The sequence below is a fragment of the Giraffa tippelskirchi genome, chromosome 11 (assembly GCF_054371585.1).
Source record: "Giraffa tippelskirchi isolate mGirTip1 chromosome 11, T2T-mGirTip1v1.2.pri, whole genome shotgun sequence".
Lineage (NCBI taxonomy): Eukaryota > Metazoa > Chordata > Mammalia > Artiodactyla > Giraffidae > Giraffa > Giraffa tippelskirchi.
This window is the reverse complement of record NC_137285.1, coordinates 17,756,341-17,780,174: the sequence shown is the minus strand read 5'-3', so window position 1 is coordinate 17,780,174 and position 23,834 is coordinate 17,756,341. Positions and strand designations below refer to the sequence as shown.

The 23,834-nt window shown below is 40.3% G+C and overlaps 1 protein-coding gene across 1 annotated transcript; it reads right to left on the bottom strand.

Moving 5' to 3' along the window:
* Positions 1 to 240: 240 nt before the first annotated feature.
* Positions 241 to 18,740, bottom strand: PPP1CC (protein phosphatase 1 catalytic subunit gamma). The gene is made up of 8 exons (XM_081539951.1): positions 18,507 to 18,740; positions 7,799 to 7,930; positions 6,844 to 7,074; positions 4,222 to 4,326; positions 2,904 to 3,127; positions 2,561 to 2,695; positions 1,522 to 1,582; positions 241 to 633 (listed from the first exon to the last, which is right to left on the bottom strand). The coding sequence occupies exons 1-8, from the start codon at positions 18,559 to 18,561 to the stop codon at positions 563 to 565; spliced, it is 1,014 nt and encodes a 337-aa protein (XP_081396077.1). The 5' UTR covers positions 18,562 to 18,740; the 3' UTR covers positions 241 to 562.
* Between the last annotated feature and the right edge of the window lie 5,094 nt (positions 18,741 to 23,834).

Here is a 23,834-nt window from a genome sequence, read left to right as displayed (position 1 = left end):
ACTTAAAAAGTAGCTCTTGAATTTTATTGCCAAGTTCAAATAAACCCAGACAAACAATATGGATACAGATGATGTCACACAACTCACCAAGTCCCTCACCTCCCTAAATAGTTCAATCTCATCTCTCCACTTCAGAAACTTAGTTATATCCAATAAGAATTTGAAGAATGAGCATCCATATTACAATCCATCTTTGGAAAACAGACTTTTGAAGGAAGACAAATCCAAATTGAAACTGTGTGGTTTCCAGAGCAATTTATTCATTAAAATCTATTCAATATGCCATCAACAGTTCTCCTGTGTGTATTGTGCTGATAAACTGACACTGAGAGGATTTAACAAGTTCATCATTTAATAAGTCTGAATTAATTTTCACCACATGGTATTGTACACGGTCATCTGTTGAAACAAATTTCTTTTTAACAGATCTTAGTTTAAAAAAGTCATAGATACTGTGAGTTCTGTATAAACTGGTGGGTAGTAAGTTAGTTCCTTTGTTTTGATTTGTAAGCCTCAACTTCATCGCAGAATAAAGAATGTAGGCCAAAGAATGCATAATCGGTCACTCGTATAGAACAGTATTGTTTCTATAATTTGAAGCTTTCTGAATGGACGGGTTCAGGCCTGATGTAACTGTAAAAAGATTACTTAATGAATATACTATATGGAAATTGTACAAAATGTAATTAACTTTAATTATTAATAGCTTAAACAGCACTATGTTACTAACTGCTATTCAAACTCAAAAACCTGTTTTTGAATCCCCATAAAGGTGACAGGTGTACACAACCATGCCACCTTGTACTTACTTAGGGGAGTGTCAATATATATTTCAACAGAAACTTTGGCTTCAGGAAAAGAGTCACAAACATTTAAAATAATGGCTTTAATCGTCATTTTAAGTATACCGTAGGGGAAAGTGTGCTTTAATTAAATATACATACCAGTGATGCTGGCAAAGTTGAAAGTTACTCCTAATGTTGACAGCTATAAAAACTAGTTTGTACATGATAAGACAACGAGAGAAAAAACAAAAAGCAATCCCTTTGAAACAAAAAAGTTCACAGTGGTTTGTATCTAACAGTATGCATTTTATGACAATAACATGAACAGATTGAGCACCCTAGGGCTCTCTTTATATCCTAAAGAAAATGAGCATTTACATTATTCATGGGCTGTACTGAATTAAAAAAAGAGATCAGTTGTACACTCACCCCTTAGACAGGGGACACTGTCCTGAGTGTACAGCTTTAACACCATCATTAATGTTGTTTGTAAAAGAACAGGGAACTAAACAAAACATTTTTCCTTGGGAGTGGAGAATCTTTCATTTGCTGTTATAACCAGCAAATATAATTCATTAAGTCAAAAACGGAAGGGGGAGCCCCACAAACACTATTTGAGCAAGCTGACCAATACACATTACAGTTTTAAAAATGAAGGTTATGTACTATATGTTACAAGTCCCAACTAGGCAGTATCAAAATGACATCTATTTCTTTGCTTGCTTTGTGATCATACCCCTTGGAGGTGTGACAGGTCTCGTGGCATTCGGCTTCTTTTTCTCTGCAGGCTTTAAAATCTGCAAAGATTCAAAAGACAATGCGTTTTAGGAAATACACTTAACCTCAAGTCTTACATTTCACTCAAATCTTTTGTTCAGAAAGTTTTTTTGTTTAAAATTGCCCCAACAACTTTGAAGGCTCCACTGGCATATTAATACAAACCAAGCTGACAAACATTTTGGTAATAAGTGCTCTTATAAACCGCTATGCTATATGATCTGGACAAATTGTTTCGCCTCTGGATAAAATGACAGTTTTTTTAAGTTACACCTTTAGGTATCCTTTCTGACACAGGGGGTAAAGTTCTTTAGAATAGTGTTTCTCAAACCCCTAGGGGATCATGTCATAATCTCTGGGGGTTGCAAGACCTCCCTGATAATTAAAAAAAAAAAAAAAGCCGAAAAACACTTGTTTTAATTCAGTTAACTGATGATTTGACTTCAGTGGCTGCGTTTTTGTTTATGATTGGGTGAGTCTGAAGTCGTATAAGTTTAATCATAGTAACTGAATGAGAAAAATATTGCAGTAGACTTCATGTGTAAATGATTCTTTTGTGCCAAGTGAAGGCCAAATGATGTCATGGTCAATCAATAGAGGTTTTTTAGAAACAGAGAAGTGGTGGGAGAACCGAGTAATCACATGGCACATCTGGCACATGGCAGTAAGTACTACTTTCATGTGAGAGTGGTGATTTAATTTCAGCTGAACGTTGTACTAACACTGTAGCTTTAGACTTACAGTAATGTATCATGATTTTAATGTATTCAAATAATATAAAAACAGTTAAATTCAATACCTGGGGCAAAAGTTCTATGATCATTTCATTCCTTTAAAAGGAATTCACTCATTACTAAACTAGGACAAACACCAATTAAGGGAAAATAAAAATTTTCAGTCTGGTCCACATAAATGAATATAGGCAGAAACTAGCACTTTTTAAAAATCAATAAAATGCAGACATAATAAAAGGAAACAATGCTGAAAACATCCTCTACCTGAAAAGAACACATTAGTGTTTCGTCCACACTCATCATGGCACCTGCATTGTCAAACTCTCCACAATAATTGGGCGCAGAAAACAGAGTGACCAACTGCCTCTTTGCAAAAAATTCATATCCATCTTCAACCACCTTGGAGAGAAAATGTTTTCAATGTGAACAGATGCAAATTTTAGGTGAGTAAAACCACTCTTCAGTTTCCCATTGAGCCTGATATCCTGTAGGTCACTTCCAGAGACATTTTGTATAAATAAGCAATACCTACCCACCAAAATCAACAAGGAGAATCTGTGCTCACACACATGCTCTTAAGTGTACATGTAAAATTCAAAATCAATACCTGATGGGCTCTACATATAAGATCCAAATCATGCTTATGGAGAAATTTTGCAACCACTTCTGCACCAAATGTGAAGGACACTCCTCTGTCATTTTCACCCCAGCCTAAGACATCTTTATCGGGGTCAGACCACAAAAGATCACAAAGAAGACCTTGATCTGGTACATCAGTTGGTCGCATAATTCGCCGAATCTGCTCCATAGATTGAAGATCTGGTGATAAACCTATTAAATGGGGGGGGGGGAGGAAGAAAACAGAATTTTAAAAGGGAAGTTAGCACTTTAATATCTCCCTTTCTCTACAGAGAGACTCAATGACTTACAAAAACTTCCATGAAATCTTTGGTTATCTTTTCTTACTTATTAGAAGTGAAGTCGCTCAGTCGTGACCGACTCTTTGCGACCCCATGGACTGTAGCCTATCAGGCTTCTCCATCCATGGGATTTTCCAGGCAAGAGTACTGGAGTGGGTTGCCATTTCCTTCTCCTTTTTTTCTTACTTATTAGCTTTTGTTAAAAAGGGGTGGGGGGTGGGCACTGGAACTTGTTACATGCACTAATTTGTGGGGCAGTGTGTACCTGAACAGGACAAGGAAAGTTACTTCAACATACAGAGCACCCTGGTGACCACTTGCAGTGACTGGGCGCAGAAGGCGCAGACACTCGGGTGATGCAGCTTTCTAGGAAACCTGTACTGGCCAAGGGACTGTCAAGTCAAAGCAGCTCAGGTGTAACCAGCTCTCAATCTGACTTTAAAAATCACGTGTCCAAACTCTACCAAAACCAGTATATAAGTACAGAAGGAGGGCAAGGATAATGGTTTTATTAAAATATAGTTGAGTTGGCTTTTTGATGGTTGTCTAACTTCTGACACAGATGAAAGGATATCCCCTTTGCAATTACTAGTTTAACTACACCATATAAAGTACAACCACCAAGCAAAATAACTTTTAACATCTAAGAGAAATTTCTGAAAGGAAAGGATCAAAAACAGTCCAAGGGAAAGTATATTCACATTTTCAGTATCCTAGAGCATCTATGGTATAGCACATTATTTATTTTATATTTGAAAATACTTTCTAATCTATTTTCAAGGCTAACTGTTACAGAGCCTAGAATTCTCTTTAACAAATCAACTGCATACTTTGGACTTGTATCCAGATGATCCTGGATGTGACAGAGAGGACTCCTGGTGTAACACAGCAGTACAGGAGAGTCACCTCACAGAGGAAGTTATCCGAATGATAATTCATCAATGTCAAAGTGTATACTCTTTAGAAGAATCCAAACCTATGTGGAATTAAAATCAGCCCACATACCTCCATGACAGCAGAATATTTTCTCATCCACGATGGCTGCTATCGGTAAACAGTTAAAGCAGTCTGTGAAAGTTTTCCATAGTTTAATGTTATATCTTCTTTTACCTGTGAAAATTTTGGGATGGTTAAAAAAGAGACTGGTGTTCTGCAGGTACATACTCTCAGGATAAGTCCTCTAAGGCAAGATTCAAAAACTATGCTTTTATTAAAAAGGAGAGAATTAGATGTATGTAATATTTGAGATGTGTGATTTATAAGCAACAACTTATAGTTTCATATGCACTATTTTAAAATTCCATGGAAGGTCTGAAAACAGAATTCCAGATATGCTGATTAAGGATTATCATTAAGCCTCAACAATTATTTGATAGCACCAACACTGTTTGCAATAGTCTGTTCTGTCCACTCTCAAACCATAGGTGGGTTCCTATTTCCAAAAGCAACCAAGAACAACTTACAACTCACTTTGTCGGCTTCTTCATCAAAAATTAAGATTCTTCCTCCTGTTGCCTGAGCATCTTACTAACTTAGTCCTGCGCTGCTGCTTTCTTTCCTCTCTACATTTCCCCCCTAAGGCCACCTCAGACCGCCAGGAGCAGCTAGCTCCAGAAGGATTCCTGGATAACTGCCAAGGTCTCTTCAAGCTTCCAAATTCTCAGATTCTGAGCCAGAACCCCTAATGCAGTTTCCTATTGCTACAGACCAGACAGCTCTGGCATCAGAAAAGTGTAACGCACATTCACATTTTATCCAACAACAGATACCTCAGCTTTTCCAGGACTACAGTCATAACATGGACAGCGGGAATGGAGGAAATGGTAGCACAGAGTGCTTGTTACATTTAGGAAATAAGTCTATTACATTAAGCAGTGGTTTTTAAATTCCTTCATGGAAATCTACATTTGAATAAACATTTTCAATACAGTACAATTTTAACAAAATTATCAATGTTTTCTTAAGTTGGTCAACCATCCACTGAAAGTCACCTATGTCAGGATACTTTCAGGCCCACAGACTGGGTGGCAAACTATACCTGCCTGATGGAAGAGGGGAAAGTTGGAGTACAAGGTCATTACATGAGTCTTGAAAACAAAAAGTCAAAATTGATACTAATCAATGCTGACCTTCTAAATCATTGAGGCTTCTAATTAAAAAGAAACCGAAAATGATGTAGCCAACACACTAGGAAGTATATCACAACAAAGAGATTGTGTGAATTTGAACTTTATCAAATAAAACATCAAAATATTGGCTAATGGCTATATAAAAAGGAAACTGTTCTAAATAGTAGTACCTGTACAAATTCCTAAAACACCATGTTATAAAATTCTCTGCCTCTCATTTCATTACCTAAACAGTAGTGACTGCCCTATTAGCACTTCTCTGATAAGACTCATTGTCAATATCAAACATCTTTCTTGCCCAACTCAAGTTGTCCCAGTCACCCACCTCATTCTTTTTTTTTTTTTTTTTTAATTTTACTGAAGTATAGTCAATTTTCTCCCACCTACCTCATCTTATGAGCTGGGTCTTGGACTACATACATACATACAGTCAAGGGAGAGGCTGTGAGTATGAGGACTAAGTTTATGAAGGTAACCTTTCTAGCAATGTACTTCTAACAAATAAACTAGATGAACACATCTGAGTGAAACTGAGATGGAGTAACACCACACCTTGAGAGACTATAGGTTATGGTTATAGTCTAGCGTACGGTCACAGAGACAAAACTAGTCTTGTTATAATTATACTGGCAAGTGCTAGTAATTCAAATTCCTTAACCACTCCCACTCACAGAAATGAATACAAAAGGGAGATGGAGATAAGGATTTTAAAAAATTATTTTTAATTTATAGTTGCTTAAACAGCAGCATCAATAAAAACTCCACCAAAACTGATTATTTTCAAGGCTTTAAGAATCTTGTTCCTGTCAATTATCAACTCGAAGTGCACCTTCAAAATGGGTCAAAGAATGTATAAATTCTACAAATACTTTTAATTAGCTCCCCCTTGCTGCCCTGTTTTCTCCTTTCAGCACAATTTCAGATAGTGAGTACTGTTTTTCTTGGGTGTGGATGTGCCAAAGGAAAAAGAATTATATTACAAATTACACAAGTTATTTGTATATTGCAAGTTTCCATTTATATGCAATGTCTAGAAAAAGCAAACCTATAGAGACAGAAAGTAGCTTAGTGCTTACATAGGACTGTGGTGATGGTAGCATAATTCTACAAGTTTAATTCACTGAACTGTACACTTAAAATGGATAAAATTTTATCTCAATAAAGTTATCAAAAACAAAGCTATATATTTGGACAGGTTCTCAGAGTTGTACTAAAAATTACACTATCTGTAACTATTCATAACAACAATTACCCTAAAAGAAATCACCACTGTTATCACTATTTCCTAATCATACAAGAATCCAGGGCATTATTATACTGTAACGAATGTTAATTTTTTTACCCCAAGAAAGAAGCCAGGACAAAAACTAGTTAACAAAATAGTAACCATGAAAGATGACAACACTACATCTAAATTCTCACAAATCCTAACAGAAACATGTTCAGTTTATGACCATGTATCTCAATATAAGTAAATCTTCCTGTAGAAAGTACTTACATTCATCATAAAATCCATAAATTCTATTGATGCTGGCACATTCGTGGTTTCCTCTGAGAAGAAAAAAATTCTCGGGATATTTGATTTTGTAAGCCAACAAGAGGCAGATAGTCTCCAGTGATTGTTTTCCCCTGTCCACATAGTCCCCAAGAAACAGGTAATTGCTTTCTGGTGGGAAACCACCATACTCAAAAAGTCGAAGCAAATCATAGTATTGCCCATGGATATCACCTAGAAGCAAGAATTTTATTACACAGTGTCTTCATTCGTATAGTCAAACCACTCACATAACTAATTTCCACTGTTGTGTAGTATTTAGTTCAACAGAGCTTAGTGAAAATTTTAAGTTTACGTATATATCAGAATCACACACAAAACTCAAGTAATTAATAATTTATTTTGCAGAACGGATTATTAATGGCTAGGCAGGCATTCCTGCCAAGTAACACGGTTTCCCTTCCAGGCTGGCTGATCAATATCAGATACCCGACAGCTCAGTCTCTAGGGACCGTGCCAGCAGAAGTGATGCACTTTTAACAAGCCCTGACCCCATGTGAACAAAGGTACACACACACACACACATACTACACCCACCAATACATCTGGCTTTCAATGTCTCCCTGCTAGATAATGCCAAAGAGTATTTTCCTTTGCTTTAAGCTTATATATAGTTTCAGGCCTTTTCTTAGCTCTCCATTCTGTTTCTGTTCCTTTCTTCTGCAATGTTTGTATTTCTTTAGCAAAATAATTTTAAGAAATTTTGAAGCACATCTAAGTAAACTAGGTCCATTAGAGGTATTTATTCTAAAGCTACAATTATATAATGTAATTCCAGGTTATTTGTAAGTAGTACATGATTCTATTGGCTAACATAGTATCATCTATAGACCATCTATATACCCTTGATTCAGTCAATTAATCACATAAACAAAGGTAACAGTGCACCAAAACTTACCACATATCTTGAGTGGTGCTTCAAGTTCTAGCAGGATAGGCTGACTGAGAAAGATCTCTCGGGACTTTAAGCACAGTCCTCTGATTTCATTCTCCTGTAGCTGGACATTCTTACCAGGCTTGGACCCTCTCACTGTAGGGGGAGAAAAACTCCAATTTAGTCAAGTGAAGTCAAAGTAAGATTTCATATAAAAATTAAACATATATGAAAAGGCACAAGCTTTAAAAAAAGAGGAGACAAAAACATAGTTTAACTACTTTCTGACTAGGCTTTATTTTCAGGACACTTATATGTTCACCTACAGCCCACTCACCAGATCAGCTCTTTTTGCCTCCCGTCATCTTCTCTTCTCCAGCCTTATAAATCAATTAGTATTTGTAGAGCAGGAGGTCTTAGAGACTGTCATGTTACTGAGTCAGTTCTAACAATTCCTTGTTTTAAAATATGAGATTGGAAATGCTCAGGATCTCCCCCTCCCAACCAGTGTTTTTCAGAGGACCACAGGTCTCTCTCCATGGTCCCAGATTTATCTTATGAAAAAAATTTAAGTGCTGTTTTCATTTCATTAAAACACAGTGTATGCCTGTTGTGGGTATTTTGCTATGCAACTTTCTAGGCCTGAATTTGTGAATACACTCATGCCTCAGGGCAAAGGATGTCAGCGTGTGCTGTGAGAAAGGTTTCCTAGTAATTGGAACAAGTAAAACTTGAGAAAAGGGAGGAAGAGATCATGGCACAGCACGCACCACATCAGAGCACTCAAGTTCTGCTGCTGCTGCTGCTAAGTCGCTTCAGTCGTGTCCGACTCTATGCGACCCCATAGACGGCAGCCCACCAGGCTCCCCCGTCCATGGGATTCTCCAGGCAAGAACACTGGAGTGGGCTACCATTTCCTTCTACTCACTATCAAAGTGAAGCACAAGACATCCTCTGGCCTTATAATAATTCATTTATCAGCAGGTAGGTAGCAGTAAGAAATGAAATTCTGTTTTGATTCTAGTTGCAACAGATTAGACAGTTATTAAATATATAACAAATAGCATGGCACTGCCTGTTGTTTAGTTGTCAAGTTGTGCCCAACCCTTTTGCAAGCCCATGGATTGCAGCTTGCCAGGCTCCTCTGTCCATGGGATTTTCCACACAAGAATACTTGAGTGGGTTGCCATTTCCTTCTCCAGGGTAATAAATAACAAGTAGCACTACATTACTAAATTTACCTTAATTTTACAGTTATGAAGTGGCTGCTGTTGCTGTTCAGTCTCTAAGTCGTGTCTGACTCTTAGCAACCCCATGGACTGTAGACCACCAGACTCCTCTGTCCATGGGATTCTCCAGGCAAGAATACTGGAGTGGGTTGCCATTCCCTTTTCCAGGGGATCTTCCCAACCCAGGCATCAAACCTGGGTCTCCTGCATTGGCAGGCAGATTCTTTACCATCTGAGTTACCAGGGAGCCACCAGGTAAGCCCCCTATGAACTGTCAGGGTCTGGTTAAATATGGGGACTGATGATCATCAGATTGCAATCAAAATCTTAAGATTTGTTTTGTACAAAAGATTTATGCTGCTGCTGCTAAGTCGCTTCAGTTGTGTCTGACTCTGTGCGACCCCACAGACGGCAGCCCACCAGGCTTCGCCGTCCCTAGGATTCTCCAGGCAAGAATACTGGAGTGGGTTGCCGTTTCCTTCTCCAGTGCATGAAAGGGAAAAGTGAAAGTGAAGTCGCTCAGTCGTGTCCGACTCTTAGCGACCCCATGGACTGTAGCCTACCAGGCTCCTCCGTCCATGGGATTTTCCAGGCAAGAGCACTGGAGTGGGGTGCCATTGCCTTCTCCAACAAAAGATTTATGAAAGGAGGCATTCTCTGAACTAGAACTGAAGCAAAAACACAGAACCAGACTAAGTACAGAACTAAGCCTATGATCTTTCCACCATTAAACCCAATATAAAGTAATAAGCAGATTAAATCAATGTTGTTAATTTATTAATTTAAACTTTATCAGTTTTGAAGGCTTTATATTCAAATTCAAAATCATCTAGCCCAATGCCAAACAAGAGCAATATGTTTAACTGGTTTGTATCTAGCTTTGTTCTGTAAATATCTAAGTAACATTACAGAGTAATAAAAACTGCAAGTTAAAAAAACCCTGGTATCTGCTGAGAATTTTTTTTTTCCATTAAAAAGGGCTGTGCCCAAATTTGAAAAATACTGTCTTAGGGGAAGCCCTCCTTCAGCCTGAACTGCCACTGAAACGAAATTCTCTGAGGAAACAAGTTGAGCAGAAATGGAAGGGCGTTATTTTTTCCAATGAAAGACAATAAATAAGAAAAGATGACAAAGGGGAAGAGTCAAACTCCTAGAGGGTACAGCAAAAAGAAAATGTTGAGTGCATTGGACTGGCAACTAGAAGCCAAGTTTCTGTACTGGTTTTATAGTTTTGAGCAAATCACCTCTTTGGACTCTGAAAAATGTAACTAAGTGACCACCAGCTTCATTCTGATCAAATATTAAGAAATAAGAAGCGACTAAAGGGAAAGCATAGTAAGGATAATCTTTGAGGGACTACACTAAACGGACACATACACAATACAACAGCAACTGAGCTGTTTGTGAAACAAAACCAACTTTTTTCCAGAACCAAAGTAATTATTTCTTTCTAGACACACACATAGGAGAGAACTCAAGAAACTCTCCCAGTGGAAAGACCGTGGGATCCTTGCTTTACTGGCCAGAAAACCCCAATCATTAGTGATTTTACCACAAGTCAGCCAGAAGGTTGGGCAGAGTGCCCAACAGGAAACTTTATTTTTGGCTAGGGGACTCCTAAACACTTTTGGTTTCAAAGGGAATCTTTTTCAGCAGAGGCCCACACTTGTAAGGGAATAGCCAGCCCACTCTAAGTCTTTTAGAAGACTTATACCTATAGGGAACACAAGCCATACTTTTAATATAAATGCTATCAGATTAAATCAATGCTGCTAATACACATTTTACTGGTTTGGAGGCTTCCCACTACAACCTTTAGACATAGTTCATGATAATTTTAGTTTTCTTAATCTGATTGTCCCCGAAGTAACAGAGCACAGAGATTAGTAAAGAACAATACAAACAATTTTTTTAAATTTATTTTTAATTGGATAACTGCCTTACAATGCTGTGCTAGTTTCTGCTGTACAATACCGTGAATCAGCAATAGGTATGCACTTATCTCCTCCCACCCCTCTAGGTCATCACACACTACCTGGCAGAGCTCCATGCAACACTAACAATTTAAAAAGTGTTCCTAATGTGGACTGAGGATTAAATACAGTTTTTCCAGAACAAATCAAGATTTAGTTTATATCTGAACAGTGCTCATTAAAAACACAGTCACAAAGCTTCTTAAATTCCCAGCAATTAGCTCAAGAAATAAAACTATATAAACAGAAACTCCGTCAAAACCATCTACCAACTGGCAAATACCTGCTCATCTTTCAAGACTGCTTAGATATCACCTCACTCTGGAAAACCCCTCTTAGCCATCTTCTCTCCCCTTAGCAAGCCGGCTTTATGCTTTCTGAAATGCTCTCCCAACACTGCCCAGCACACACTCTGTATTATAATTGCCAGTTCACTTCCATCTATTCATCCTGGTAGAATGTAAACCTCAGGACCACACCACTAGCCCTGCAGTGTACATGCCCATAGCCAGTACATGGTAGGTACTCAAAATCTGTTGCATGAATGAAGTCTGAATAAATCTCTGTTAATTTGTGGCATTACAATTAGCATGCACCCCAGACCATACACTGATTAGCAAAAAATAAGAACAAAAAACGTGTCTGTGTTTTCAAATTACAAAGCAATAGTATCATTCTTATAGGCTTTACTAGAGTATTTTCCTAGTTGTGAAAATTTAGGATTACTCTTAAAAATTTATCTAACAGAAAATAAAGATTTCAAAATGGGTTTTGGCAGTCTGAGTGAACACAGCAGGCATTTCTTAGAGATGGCCTATTAGCTGACAGCATAAAAAATCTACTTCACTGTTTTCAGTATCCATCATATAGAATTATGTACTAGTTGTAGCTAACACCTATGGAGCACTTCCCATGTGCTGGGTACTGCTGCCCTAAGAGGCTTTATTTACAGGGCCATTCAATACAACAACAACCCCATGAAGTCAGGCACTGTCACTTCTCTGTGTTACAGGCTGGAAGAGGCTCAGTGACTTTGTCCAAGCATAGAGCTTGTAAGGAGGACACCAGGCCCCAACTGACTCTAGCTCTGAAGTGGTGCTTCCACCAGACCACTCTCCCATTTAAGAATTTGTTCTTCATCTTGAAAATATGTTTAAAATATATAGCATTAACTTAGAAACTTAGTAAGAAAACTAATGAAAGCAAGTAAACTAGCACACAACTGTTTTTGCCGTTTTATAAGTTCATAAGCAATAACAAAGATGAAAAAGTTAAAAAAAAAAAAGGAAAGAATTTGTTTTCATTATACTTCTAAACCAAAAGAGATTTTATAGGACAAACTACTGAACCTCTATACAGTCATTGGTGCTTAAGAAAAATTTGATATGGGATATAAAAATCATAAGGCATCCTTCCAAACAGGAAGCATTAAAAATTAAATGATGCAATCTACTTGTTAAGACTATCAATATTCACTTTTACCATGCTTTACTCAAATATTCAACAAAATAGCTGCTGGGCACCTACTACCTGCCAGACCCAGTGATGGATGCTGGGCATCCTCTCCTGGCAACAGGAGAGACAAGAACTTTGTCCCTTTTCTTGAGAGGTTTACATTCTAGTAGAGGATTCAGAAGATAAAACAAACTAGGTAACTGCAGATTATTATACACTCTATACCGAGAACTACCCCTGTATAAAAATTGTAAAACTAAAAGTTTATCTTAGGGAAAACATCTTCAACACCATTAAAAAGACAAAGGCTTGCATATCTATTTTATCCCTATTAGCTACAAAGAAAAAATGCAAACAGTACAGTGCTGCTCAATAAACATCAGTCACTATTTACTTAAGGGCTGCCCAGGTGGCTCAGTGGTAAAGAATCCACCTGCCTAGCAGGAGACACAGGATACTTGGGTTTGATCCCTGGATTGGGAGGATCCCCTGGAAAAGGAAACAGCAACCCATTCCAGTATCCCTGCCTGGGAAATAAGGAGTCTGGCAGGCTACAGTCCATGGGGTCACAAATAGTCAGCTAGGACTTAGTGACTAAGCAGCAGCAGCAGCAACACTATCTACTTCATGGTTTAAAACCCTCATCGTGCTGTGCATGATGGAAGAGATGTAAACAAAAGAGACAAGGTGGGAAACTCATGGGTTGTGTCCTAATGATATCTTCCTAAGTAGTAGTTCAAACTGCATGTATGGAGTTATTTCAGCAATTGCCAATGAGATCCAAAATATTCCAACAAAAAAGAATTTCATTTTCCAGGTAGAATGTTCCTCGTAAGTCCAGGTGCTAGGTATCGTATGGAAATAAAACCAGTAGGCACGGTGGACATATATAGGTTAGTGATCGATACATTAAAATGGTCAACTTAGGTCTTAGGCACGTGACTTCTCTCTTTTTTTGCAGCACTTCGAGGCTTGCAAGATCTTAGTTCCCTGACCAGGGATTGCCCTCGACAGAGATAGCTTGGCATCCTAACCAGTGGATGGCCAGGGAATTCCCAAATGTGCAACTTTTGAGTAAAAGCTTTTATCTGGCTAAAATGGCAGATTCAGAAAACTGAATTATGGCTGTTACCCGCAAAGACTGTTCTGTTCTAACTTATATCATCATTTATTTAACTGGCAAATCACTCACATGAGCACATGATAAAAACTCTTATGCAATTTTACAGAAAACAAACTGATAAAAACTGAAATAACTTAAGAATACTTTGGGATTACTTATGAGGAATAAGCATGTATTCTTCTTGCCCCTTAATTGTTCAAAGAAGGTCATAGAAAAGGAATAGCATACCCACCAAAAAGCCTCAGCTCAATTATAATCAAGTTTTAAAACCTAAAATTGGCACAACCAGTATAAAAATAAGTCAACAGAGATTTTGCTAATAAGATAATCCTATTAAAAAGGTGGTAATCTTAACAATATGCCACATCATATTTATTTCAGTGACAATCAATAACCTCACATTTGACAAATTTAGGAAAATAAAACCTCAAAACAAAACAAAAAACACTGAGTATCTGTAACATCAAAACTTTCCCACAAACAACTGAGGTCTTTTCTACAAAAACTGTAAGCCACAAAAATGTTAATCAAAAACCATTCAGTTTCACTGCAAAGTCACCAGCAGGAAGACATCCACATTTTGGCCATTTTAATTTCTAAGCCACCCTCTCCCCACCTTGACTTTTCCTAACTGCTGGTGTGATACTTTGGGCATTTAAAGGTGACATCAATTTTCTCAAGGCATATATAGAATCAGGATGTAGCTGCAGAACACTGTCTATTGCTCTCAATAAAGAACCTTGAGCTTTCTATACCTAGAGTGAAGACACTTTATTGAAAAATCTTTAACTCTCTACAGTCTAACCACCTACAGTTGATTAGACTTGACATCTGTACTGAGTGGCATTTTCGTAAGCCTTAATATCAGTAACAAACAATCTCCTCTAGATAAGGGATGCCAGTAAGCCCCCCCGCCCCAGTGGGGGTGAAATTGGAGATTTCAGATAAAACATCAAGACCATTAAGTAAATCATCTATTCTTACATGCTCTGGATACAGTGGTCTGATCCTAAAACATAAAAAATTTGCCCCAGAATTCTGTAAATTGTTTTTGAATTAAGACTTTCCAGTTTCCTCATTTACACAGCAATTCGTATCTGTATATTATCTCCTTCACATTCCAGTCTTCAAGGTCTACTAACACCCTTGAGAGTAAATTGAGTGAAATGACCAAGTCTGTATTATCATCTCCCTGCTGCAAGATCAGTAACCCTCACCTGCTCAGGCAGACTGAATGGCAATGGCACATGACTGCAGTTTCACAGATACGGAACAATCTCACCAACCTCTACTATGGATGTGCTATTAATGCATGGTGCAGCCTGGCATCCATTCCCCCAGCTTGGAGGAGGAAAGCCTGCCTGCTCCCCTGGCTTACATTTCCTCAAGCACCACAGAATGACACACCCCATCCTGTTAGATTTCACTGCTTCCTCCTGCTACTGACAGGCGAGAGGGCACTGTGGGCACAAAGAGAGTAATCCTTCCCCAGCGCGGTTTAGGATTGGTGCAAGCTGCAGATCATAGCTCTAAGACCTTTCTCGTCTTACTTGTAGGAGAGAATGCAGCATACAACTGACATGTGGGAGAGGAGGAGGAGGTCCTCACAATACAGGCTTCTTGGAAGTTAAGGGTATTAGTAACACACAACTTTATGATTACTGTCTTTATCAACAAAATGCCCTATGATCATTGATTCCAAGAAAAGCATCTAATTGTTAAAATGATCTGATGTGTAAAACTCATTAAGAAAGATTATTTTGTTTTCCTTGGTCAGCATTTTAAGAATTTTTTTCTTGTGCCATTATGTTTGTCCTTTATTACCTTCAGGACCAGGGACCACTGTCTTTTTTAAACATTACAATACAAACATGTTTCATTTCACATCAAAAAACTAAACACAGGGACTACTTTTACAAATCGGAGGATTAAATTTGTAAATGTCTGAGGGCCAGGACAGATGTCATATTTAAATCACTAATGCAAATCGAGCAATTGTGCAGAGCCGGACACAGTCCTGCAGTTTGACAACCGCCATCTTCAGAGGTGAGATGCTTCTCTCAAAGCAGGATGCAAAGTTACAACTGTCTGCTTTGCAAGAGAATCGCTAGCCATCAATCATTCTCTGTATGAGATCACTCACAAAGCTAATCTGACTCTAATCTCACTTTTCTTCAACACAGTAGGACTACCAGACAAATCAGCAGCTGATTTATTCTCTAAATCCAAAGTTTTACCGTGCAGTTATTTAAGCACGTGAACATGAATAACATGAAAGAGTGACAATCTCAAGGTTTTATCACCTACAAGGCAGACCTTCCCAGGTGGGTGGTAGAATGTTGCCTCCTTAAAGAAAATCTAGAAGTTTAGAGTAGAAAAGAACTGCAAAGCTGTAGTGACTAAAACCTAAAGCATGGTGTTACGTTAGATAAGACTTCACTTTTGAATTGTCTTTTTAGTGCCATCACTGAGCTACTTCTCAACTAGCTTGTACAGTTCTCCACCTTAAAAGAGAAGACAATTCTGAACATGTAAAAAATTCTAACAAGGCCATAAAACTCACATTCCCTCCATCTTCAGACATACTTAAATCTTAATGAAAATTTCAGAGGAAAAACTTTGTGAGGCATTAAAAAAAAAAAAATCACAAAACTTATCAACATCTTCTACCTTGGAAAGATATACATATATATCTTCAATAGATCATTTTCAATAGTTTCTCTGCCAATTTAACATTGACAAGAAAAAAAAAAAAAAAAAGAATGTTGAGCAGCTAGTTTATTCCCGAGGAATGAAAACGCACTGCTTTACTAATTTCAATGAAAAAAATGAAATGTTAAAAAAAATCTGGTTTTCCACTGCAGCATAACATGTATAGAAACTATTAAGAAATAATGACTGATCTCACTGTAAATGATCCAGGTTAATCAACGCAAATTTCTTAGCACAATTTAAAAAATAAGATTAAAATTAACAACATATGAATATAAAAGTTATGAGCAACCCCACAATTAAGACTTAACTCATCTTAAAATTCTGTTTCTAATCCACAGCTTCCATTTTTTCCAGCTTTCTCAAAGAAATAAAGCCCACTCTTAACTTGCCACACGTCCCTGCATAGACATGCAGAAGTTAATTTACAATTTTTCAGTGAAAAAAATTTAAGTCCTTTTCTTACAGCAAATTGTTTTAATCCGTTTCTGACCCACTGCTGCCTTACATAAGCCAAAGAACTATATTAACTAATATTAAAAGTGTGATTCTTCTAATAAATGCCAGGTACTGAATGAACAACAAGGTTTTCACCCACAAATGGCAGTGACATTTCAGGGGCTCGTTTAATGAGTTTTTCTTTTGAGACACTATAAAAGGAAAAAACCTTAACACAGATTAAGAAAAGGTATTTTCAGAAGTTTCATTCTCATGACTTAAAGAATCTACAAATTCTAACACCAGAGCTGTCCGATTGTTTACGCTTGACTCCATCTCTGAGCATTTACAGTCCAACAATATTTTAGCATATAAAGGCAAAAATGCAGTTAAAACTCATCCAAGTCTACATTATCCAACACTCAAGAAAGGGATCTGAATTCTTTAAAAGTTCGGAATTAGACGTTATTATTAATAGATGTGCTCTAGAATTCAGGAGTGGTGAGGGGTGATTTTATTTCAGCGTCTCTCCTTAAAATCCGAACTTCGTCCCTCTCCCACATCAATAAAAATCAATCGCCAGACACCTCAGGAGTTTTAGGTCAGTCAAAATTAAAGATTTATTTTAACCTTTGCTCAACCACTGGACACCTCCTTCCTTCACACATAGGATGACCTGAACGACGTCTAGTTCCTGGCTGCCTGGGTTTGAAATTTGACTGTCACTAACTGTGACCTTGGTCAAGTGACTACACTTCTCTGGGTCTTAGTCAGGAAAAAAATAATAGCATCTACCTCGTGTATTACATGAAATCTATGTAAAGAGCTCCAAAAAATGCCTGACACACAGTAAGCGCTTTAGAAGCGATGGCTAATACGATGATTTATGCGATGCACGCAAAATATTGGAGACAACTCATTAGAAAAGACCCTGATGCTGGGAAAGATTGAAGGCAGGAAGAGAAGCGGACGACAGAGGACGAGATGGCTGGATGGCATCACCGACTCAATGGACATGAGTTTAAGCAAGCTCCGGGAGATGGTGAAGGACGGGGAAGCCTGGCACGCTTAAGTCCATAGGATCAGAAAGTCGGATGTGACTAAAAGACAACAAAATGCAGTGAACGCAAAGCGCTTAACAGAGCTTGGCACATTGGCAAGATCCTAACTAAACTGTCATCACTGCCGGTTTCACGATTCAGAGGCATGTTCAGAAAAGAGCGCGGAGACTTCCCCGGGATAAAAACAATTTAAAAAGAATATCTGGAAGGGCAGGAGAAGATGGGTTCCAACATTCCCCTGAGAATGAACGTTCGTTACCAAGTAACAAGTAACGGGGCCCTCGACCCCAGCCTCACAAAAAAATAAAAATAAGCAGGCTAGGAAAGAAGCCCTCAATCTTGGTGAAATCCATATACGCATCATATTGCTTTCCAAAAGATTGAAAACCACGAAGTTCGGAACGAGCAGTCCAGTAGGTTGGACTGGGCCCCCAATCTTCTCCAAAGATTGGTCTGGAGTGCCGGGCGCATGGGGGTACGTACCGGAAACGTGGGGGTGGGGAGCGGAGTTTTCAAATTTCACGGCCAGGAGAAAGGCTGCACCCTCAAGCAATGAATGAGCGGAGCCAGGAGGGTCTGCGGGTTGGGCCAGTACGGAACCCCGGCCAACCTCCCTCCCGCGGCAGTCCCCGGCCCGCGGACTAACTCGCGGGGCTCACTCGTCTCGGCGCAGCAAGCCCAACAGGCCTCCCAAATCCCCCTCCCCCGCGAGTCTCCGGAGCCGCCCGCCGCCCCCTTCACCTTCCAGCAGCCGTTGGATGATGCTGTCGATGTTGAGTTTATCTATATCCGCCATCGCCTTCCCACCGCCGACCTTCCCGCAGCGGCGCCGCCGCCGGCTCGCGCCCGGGATTCACACGTCCTTTCCCACGCCACGAGCACAGAGATGGTGGTGGCGGCGGTGGCAGAAGCCGCGGTGGGTCACCCCCAACCGCCCCGCTCCCTGCTTCCTCCTTCTCTCCTCACTGGAACCACGAGAAGAACAAAATGGCCGCCGACTCCTTAGCCAGCCTCGGGCGGCGCACGAATGCGCGCGGGGGAGTGCAGAGGCCCGGCCGGGACTTCTTTATGGGCCATAGGGCACCCGGGAGGGGGCGGGGCCATGGCGAGGGAAGGAGGCGGGGCCAGAACGCGGGAATCGGGGGGAGACGGTTGAGCGTAAATGCGCTCGCGCGCGGAATCCTTCCGCCAAACGGGTCGAGCAAATAGGCCCCCTGGCGGGAGCGTGAGTTGCAAAGTTGCGCGCGGGAGTTGGGGATGGGGGAGAAGATGCAGCTGTGCACCCGAGGGTTGCGGGCTCCGCAGGACGCTGTTCACTGCGGCTAAGTGTTTGCAGACCTGGCCATGTGAAAAGCCCACGGAGGGAATTTGGGTGTCCTGGAATTTCTCCTTAAGATAAATCTATGGTAGCGGTGAACAGTGAAATAATAAAGAGAAGTAGGTTGACTCTCTTTGGCTTCAAATTTGCTAAAATTTGGGGGGAAGGGAAAGATATATTTGATGGCTAATTAAAAAAGTCCTCTCCCAGATAAATAAAAATCTTAAGTTATTCTGAGTGGTGGAAATATGGGTATTTGTATGCACATTTTTGTGCACTCTGTAACTTACATTTGGGAAAAATCTTTTTAATCCACCCTCAAAAAAATTTCGTCATCTCTCTCTGGATTATTTCTTGAACTCTCGAAGTTATATAGTCATCGGAACGGTTTACCCTGATTCCAGCCAGAACGAAGATGAGCGAGCGTGTGCAGCAGATAAAGGAGAACTTGCAGATTTCGCGCGTCGGAGCTCCTGGTCGGAAGAGAAGGGCGAGTTTGCACCCGCGGGCTTTGCGGTCGGGTCCCCAGTTCTGCAGATAACCCCGGAAAACTTTGGTCAATTTCCCCTGGCTTCTCAGTCTCCCCAAATAATCTCTCTCCAGGAGATCCCTCCAAAATGTGCCACCTCCGGGGGCTGCGTGTCGTCTTAGCTGGGTTTTAAAGTGCAGTTACACTCAGCAAACACATCTGCTCTCTTGGATCCTGACCTTTTCATTTAACTGCTTTTTTCCTGCAGCGCTTCACAGTTTGCAAAGCCGTTTCCCTCCCGCCAGAGAAATTAATTTTGTTTCTCAAGGCACACAAAACGCACGAATTCCCAGCCCGAAATACCATCGAGATCATTGTGCCACCCCGGGCATCCAATCTCAAAACCGGTGTTCGCCCCGGGGCCCAAGAAGTGGTGGGGCCCAGGCTCCTTCCACACGGACCCGGGGCCTCCCTGCTGCTGGCTTGGAGGCATTAAGGTTCAGAGTTCCCCCTGCTTGGCACAGCTGCTCACTCAGCTTTCCCCAGTCGCCAACTTACCCTCCCGTGCTGTAACTCTGTTCACCAGAAGACAAACAGGTGTCATTTGTCAGCCCAGGGCACAGAGCCCAGTTGGCGACTTTCGGAGTTGATGCACAGCACCGTTGTGAACAGCTGGCTGTCAAGGTCATGGTGGCTCTCCCCGGAGTCCACGAGACTCTGGGCTCCTCCAAGGCGCATCATCGGAACGGCAATTAAAGCAGGAATATGAAAGACAGGAATTCATTCAGCAGACAAACATTTATGGAGCATCTCCTCTGTGCCAGGCATTGTTCCCAGGGGAGAATCAGGGGTGAACAAGAAAGACAAGGCTTTTCTCTCATGGAGAGTCATCCAGTAAGCCAGACAGACAAAAAACAAAAACACAAATAAAAGATATCATCTTCTGATGCATGCCAGAGGAGAAAAACCAAACAAAACACTGCATTCCTTTTCTTTGTATGTGTCAAAAATTATCTCTGAATCCCTAAGACAATCCTAGGAATTATGTACTGTTCCTGTTACACCCATTTTACAGATGAAGTGAGACACAGAGAGGCTAGGTTGTTTGCTTAAGGTCACACAGCTAGTAAGTTTCAGAGCTAGAGCTGGAACTCGGCACAGTCAGAAACCAAAGCCCTTGTTCATATTTAATAAATTCCCACTGTGAATCCCCAGGATCTAGTGCAACACTGGCACACACTAGGTACACAAATGTGGGACTCAATGGAATGATCTAAAAGAGTCTCTATGGATGATGAGTGCCATAAAATTTCCATAGACAAAGTAGCAGGTGTGCTCACATCTGCTGACATTATCAGGGCTGGAGGAAAACTTCTGACTGGACTAGGACATGGGGAGAGCCTCTGTCTCCACACCATTCTCTGCCAGGCAACTCCCCTCCAGAATCCACATTTGCTGAAACATGTCTAAGAGAATTAGCTAGTTCTGAGCCTAAGAGTGGCATGAGCTCACAGAGCGGGCCTGAAGGGCTCCCAGAAAACAGCAAATAACTCTAGAAGGAAAGAACAGATCCCCTTATTGGCTTTTTTCCTGCCACTATCAACACTCAGGACTAGCAGACAAACAATTGCCAGAAAGGCTACTATTCCAATTGGTGGAGTGTCTCTTCCCTCCTCTAGTTTGCCTATAGTGAGGAACATGGATTAAAATATACTTTTGAAGGGATTTCCCTGGTGGTCCAGTGGTTAAGACTCTTGAGGATCCACTGCAGGGGGCACGGATTCTATCCGTGATGGGGCATCTAAGATCCCACATGCCATGCAGAAAGGCCAAAAAAAAAAAATGTTCTTTTTGAACTGTCTTCCTTGGATCCACAGAGGTTTCAAAAGGGCCTGCTGAAAATGATGGAGAGCTGATAGAATTCAGGTCCCCAAGCCCTTGAGTCAACCAAAGCAGAACCATGGCATGCAGTAAGCACTCAATCAAAATGAACTATAATCACTATTATCTATTTTAGATATTAAACTTCCATGTAAGATTTGAAAAGAGGGGCTATAGTGAAAATATTTGAAACTAACAGTATTCCTAAGGATACTTTAGGTTTTGAGGGGGAATCTTAATACCTAAAGGGATTAGGCTGATAACATGAAGGAAATAAGCTGGGTGGATGTGTATGTGTGTGTGTTCAGTCACTCAGTCGTGTCTGACTCTTTGCAGCCCCATGGACAGTAGCCTGCCAGGCTCTTCTGTCCGTGGAATTTTCCAGGCAAGAATACTGGAGTGGGTTGCCATTTCCAGATCCAACTTTCCGACCCAGGAATCAAACCCACATCTCTTGCGTCTCCTGCATTAGTAAGTGGATTCTTTACCACGAGCACCACCTAGGTAGCCCAAGCTGGGTGGATAGGGACTGTGATAAACTGAGGAGCACACACCCCAACTCTAGTCCATGGGGACCTTGGGGACCCAGTGGGAACTTGCGCCCAGCGAGGCCAGGTCCTCTGAGTTTTCAGGAGAACTTGGGCATCTGGAGTTTGATGTGAAATGTTACAATTTTTAAAAGTTGGTCATGAACTCAAATTCCTCTAAAACACTATGTAAGGTTTCCAAAGCATATCCATAAGCTACATTTGACCCTAGGTCAACAATTCAGGATTCTGTTTTAGAACATTGGGGGTGAATTCTTCCTCATTCCTTCCCCCAATTTATTAAGCATTGGGATTATTGTTAAGTGATACAAAGAAATGTTGATGCAGTTTGCCAGCAGATCTGGACCTGCCTGGATATCCTGGAAATTTTGAACAAATTAGGAAACCATAGGAAAAAATATGCATGAAAGCCATTTGACAAAATTCATAGTTTTATTTTGATGGCGTTACCAGCAGACACGGTTTATTTTGTGTGCATGTATGCATGTTCAGTTGCTTCAGTCGTGTCCGACTCTTTGTGAGCCTATGGATAGTAGCCCTCCAGGCTCCTCAGTCCATGGGATTCTCCAGGCAGGAATACTGGAGTGGGTTGCCATGCCCTCCTCCAGGGGATCTTCCCAACCCAAGGCTCGAACCCACATCTCTTATGTCTCCTGCATTGGAAGGCAGTTCTTTACCACTTTTGGGGAGGAGGCAAATGTTTACTGAGGCCTTACTCTGTGAGAGAAGCTAGAGAGGCAGCAGTGAGCCAAGCAGCATAGTCTCTGTCCCTATGGAAGTCCCAGTCTAGTGGAGGAGACAGAGAGGAGCAGAGAAACCAGTGTAGAAGATAATTTCAGAGAATCCAGTTTTATGAAAGAATTAGAAATGGTCGTGTGATCACATGGGAGAGGGACTCAGGATTAGAGATTTGAGTCAAAATCTAAAGGATAAGAAAGAGAAAGTTATGGGAAGAACTACATATGGGGGAAGAGTATTCTCAACAGAAGGAACAGCAAGTGCAAAGGCCCTGAGGCAGGAACAATCTTCCAGTGTTGAAAGAATGGAAAGAAGACCAGAGTGGCTGGAGTGCAGAGTGAGAGGGAGAATGTTAGGAGGGGTCTCTAGGTTTTGGGTCAAGGAGTAACATGATCTGATTAGTTTTTTAAAATTTTGAAATAATTCTAAATTTACCAAGAAGTTGTAAAGATAGTACAAAGATTTTCCATATTCCTTTCCACTTGGTTTGCCTTTAATGCTAACATTTTACAAAACCATGGCTTTTTTTTTTTTAAGGTAAGGAACGAATTTATTTAGAGAGATACACATTTCATAGACAGAATTTGGTCCGTCTCAAAAGGCAAGAACAAACTTGGGAGACATACACTTCACATACAGGGTGTGGGCCATCTCAAAAAGCAAAAGTCCCCCAGATATGGTGTGGTTAGTTTTTATGGGCTGGGCAATTTCACAGGCTAATAAGTGGGAGGGTTATTCCAACTATTTTGGGGAATGGGCGGAGATTTCCAGGAATTGGGCCACCGCCCACTTTTTTTTCAAATTAATTTTTTTGGGGGTATAGTTGCTTTACAATATTGTGTTGGTTTCTGATATCATGGCTTTGCTTTTAATTTTTCAAGATATTTAAATCATAAAGAAATTTTGGATCATAATATATCATGTAACATTATTACCCAGAGAGCATCTTCTCCTAAGTAAGGTCTAATTTCATTTATAAGAGATCCCTTTGGTGTCTGTGAGGAGAACACACCATAGGAGTGGAAGCTCTGAGATCAAGGAAAAGGCTGATGAACAATGTGGCATCACTCACTGCTCTGAGCCTCAGTTTCCCCATCTACAAAATGGAAATAATA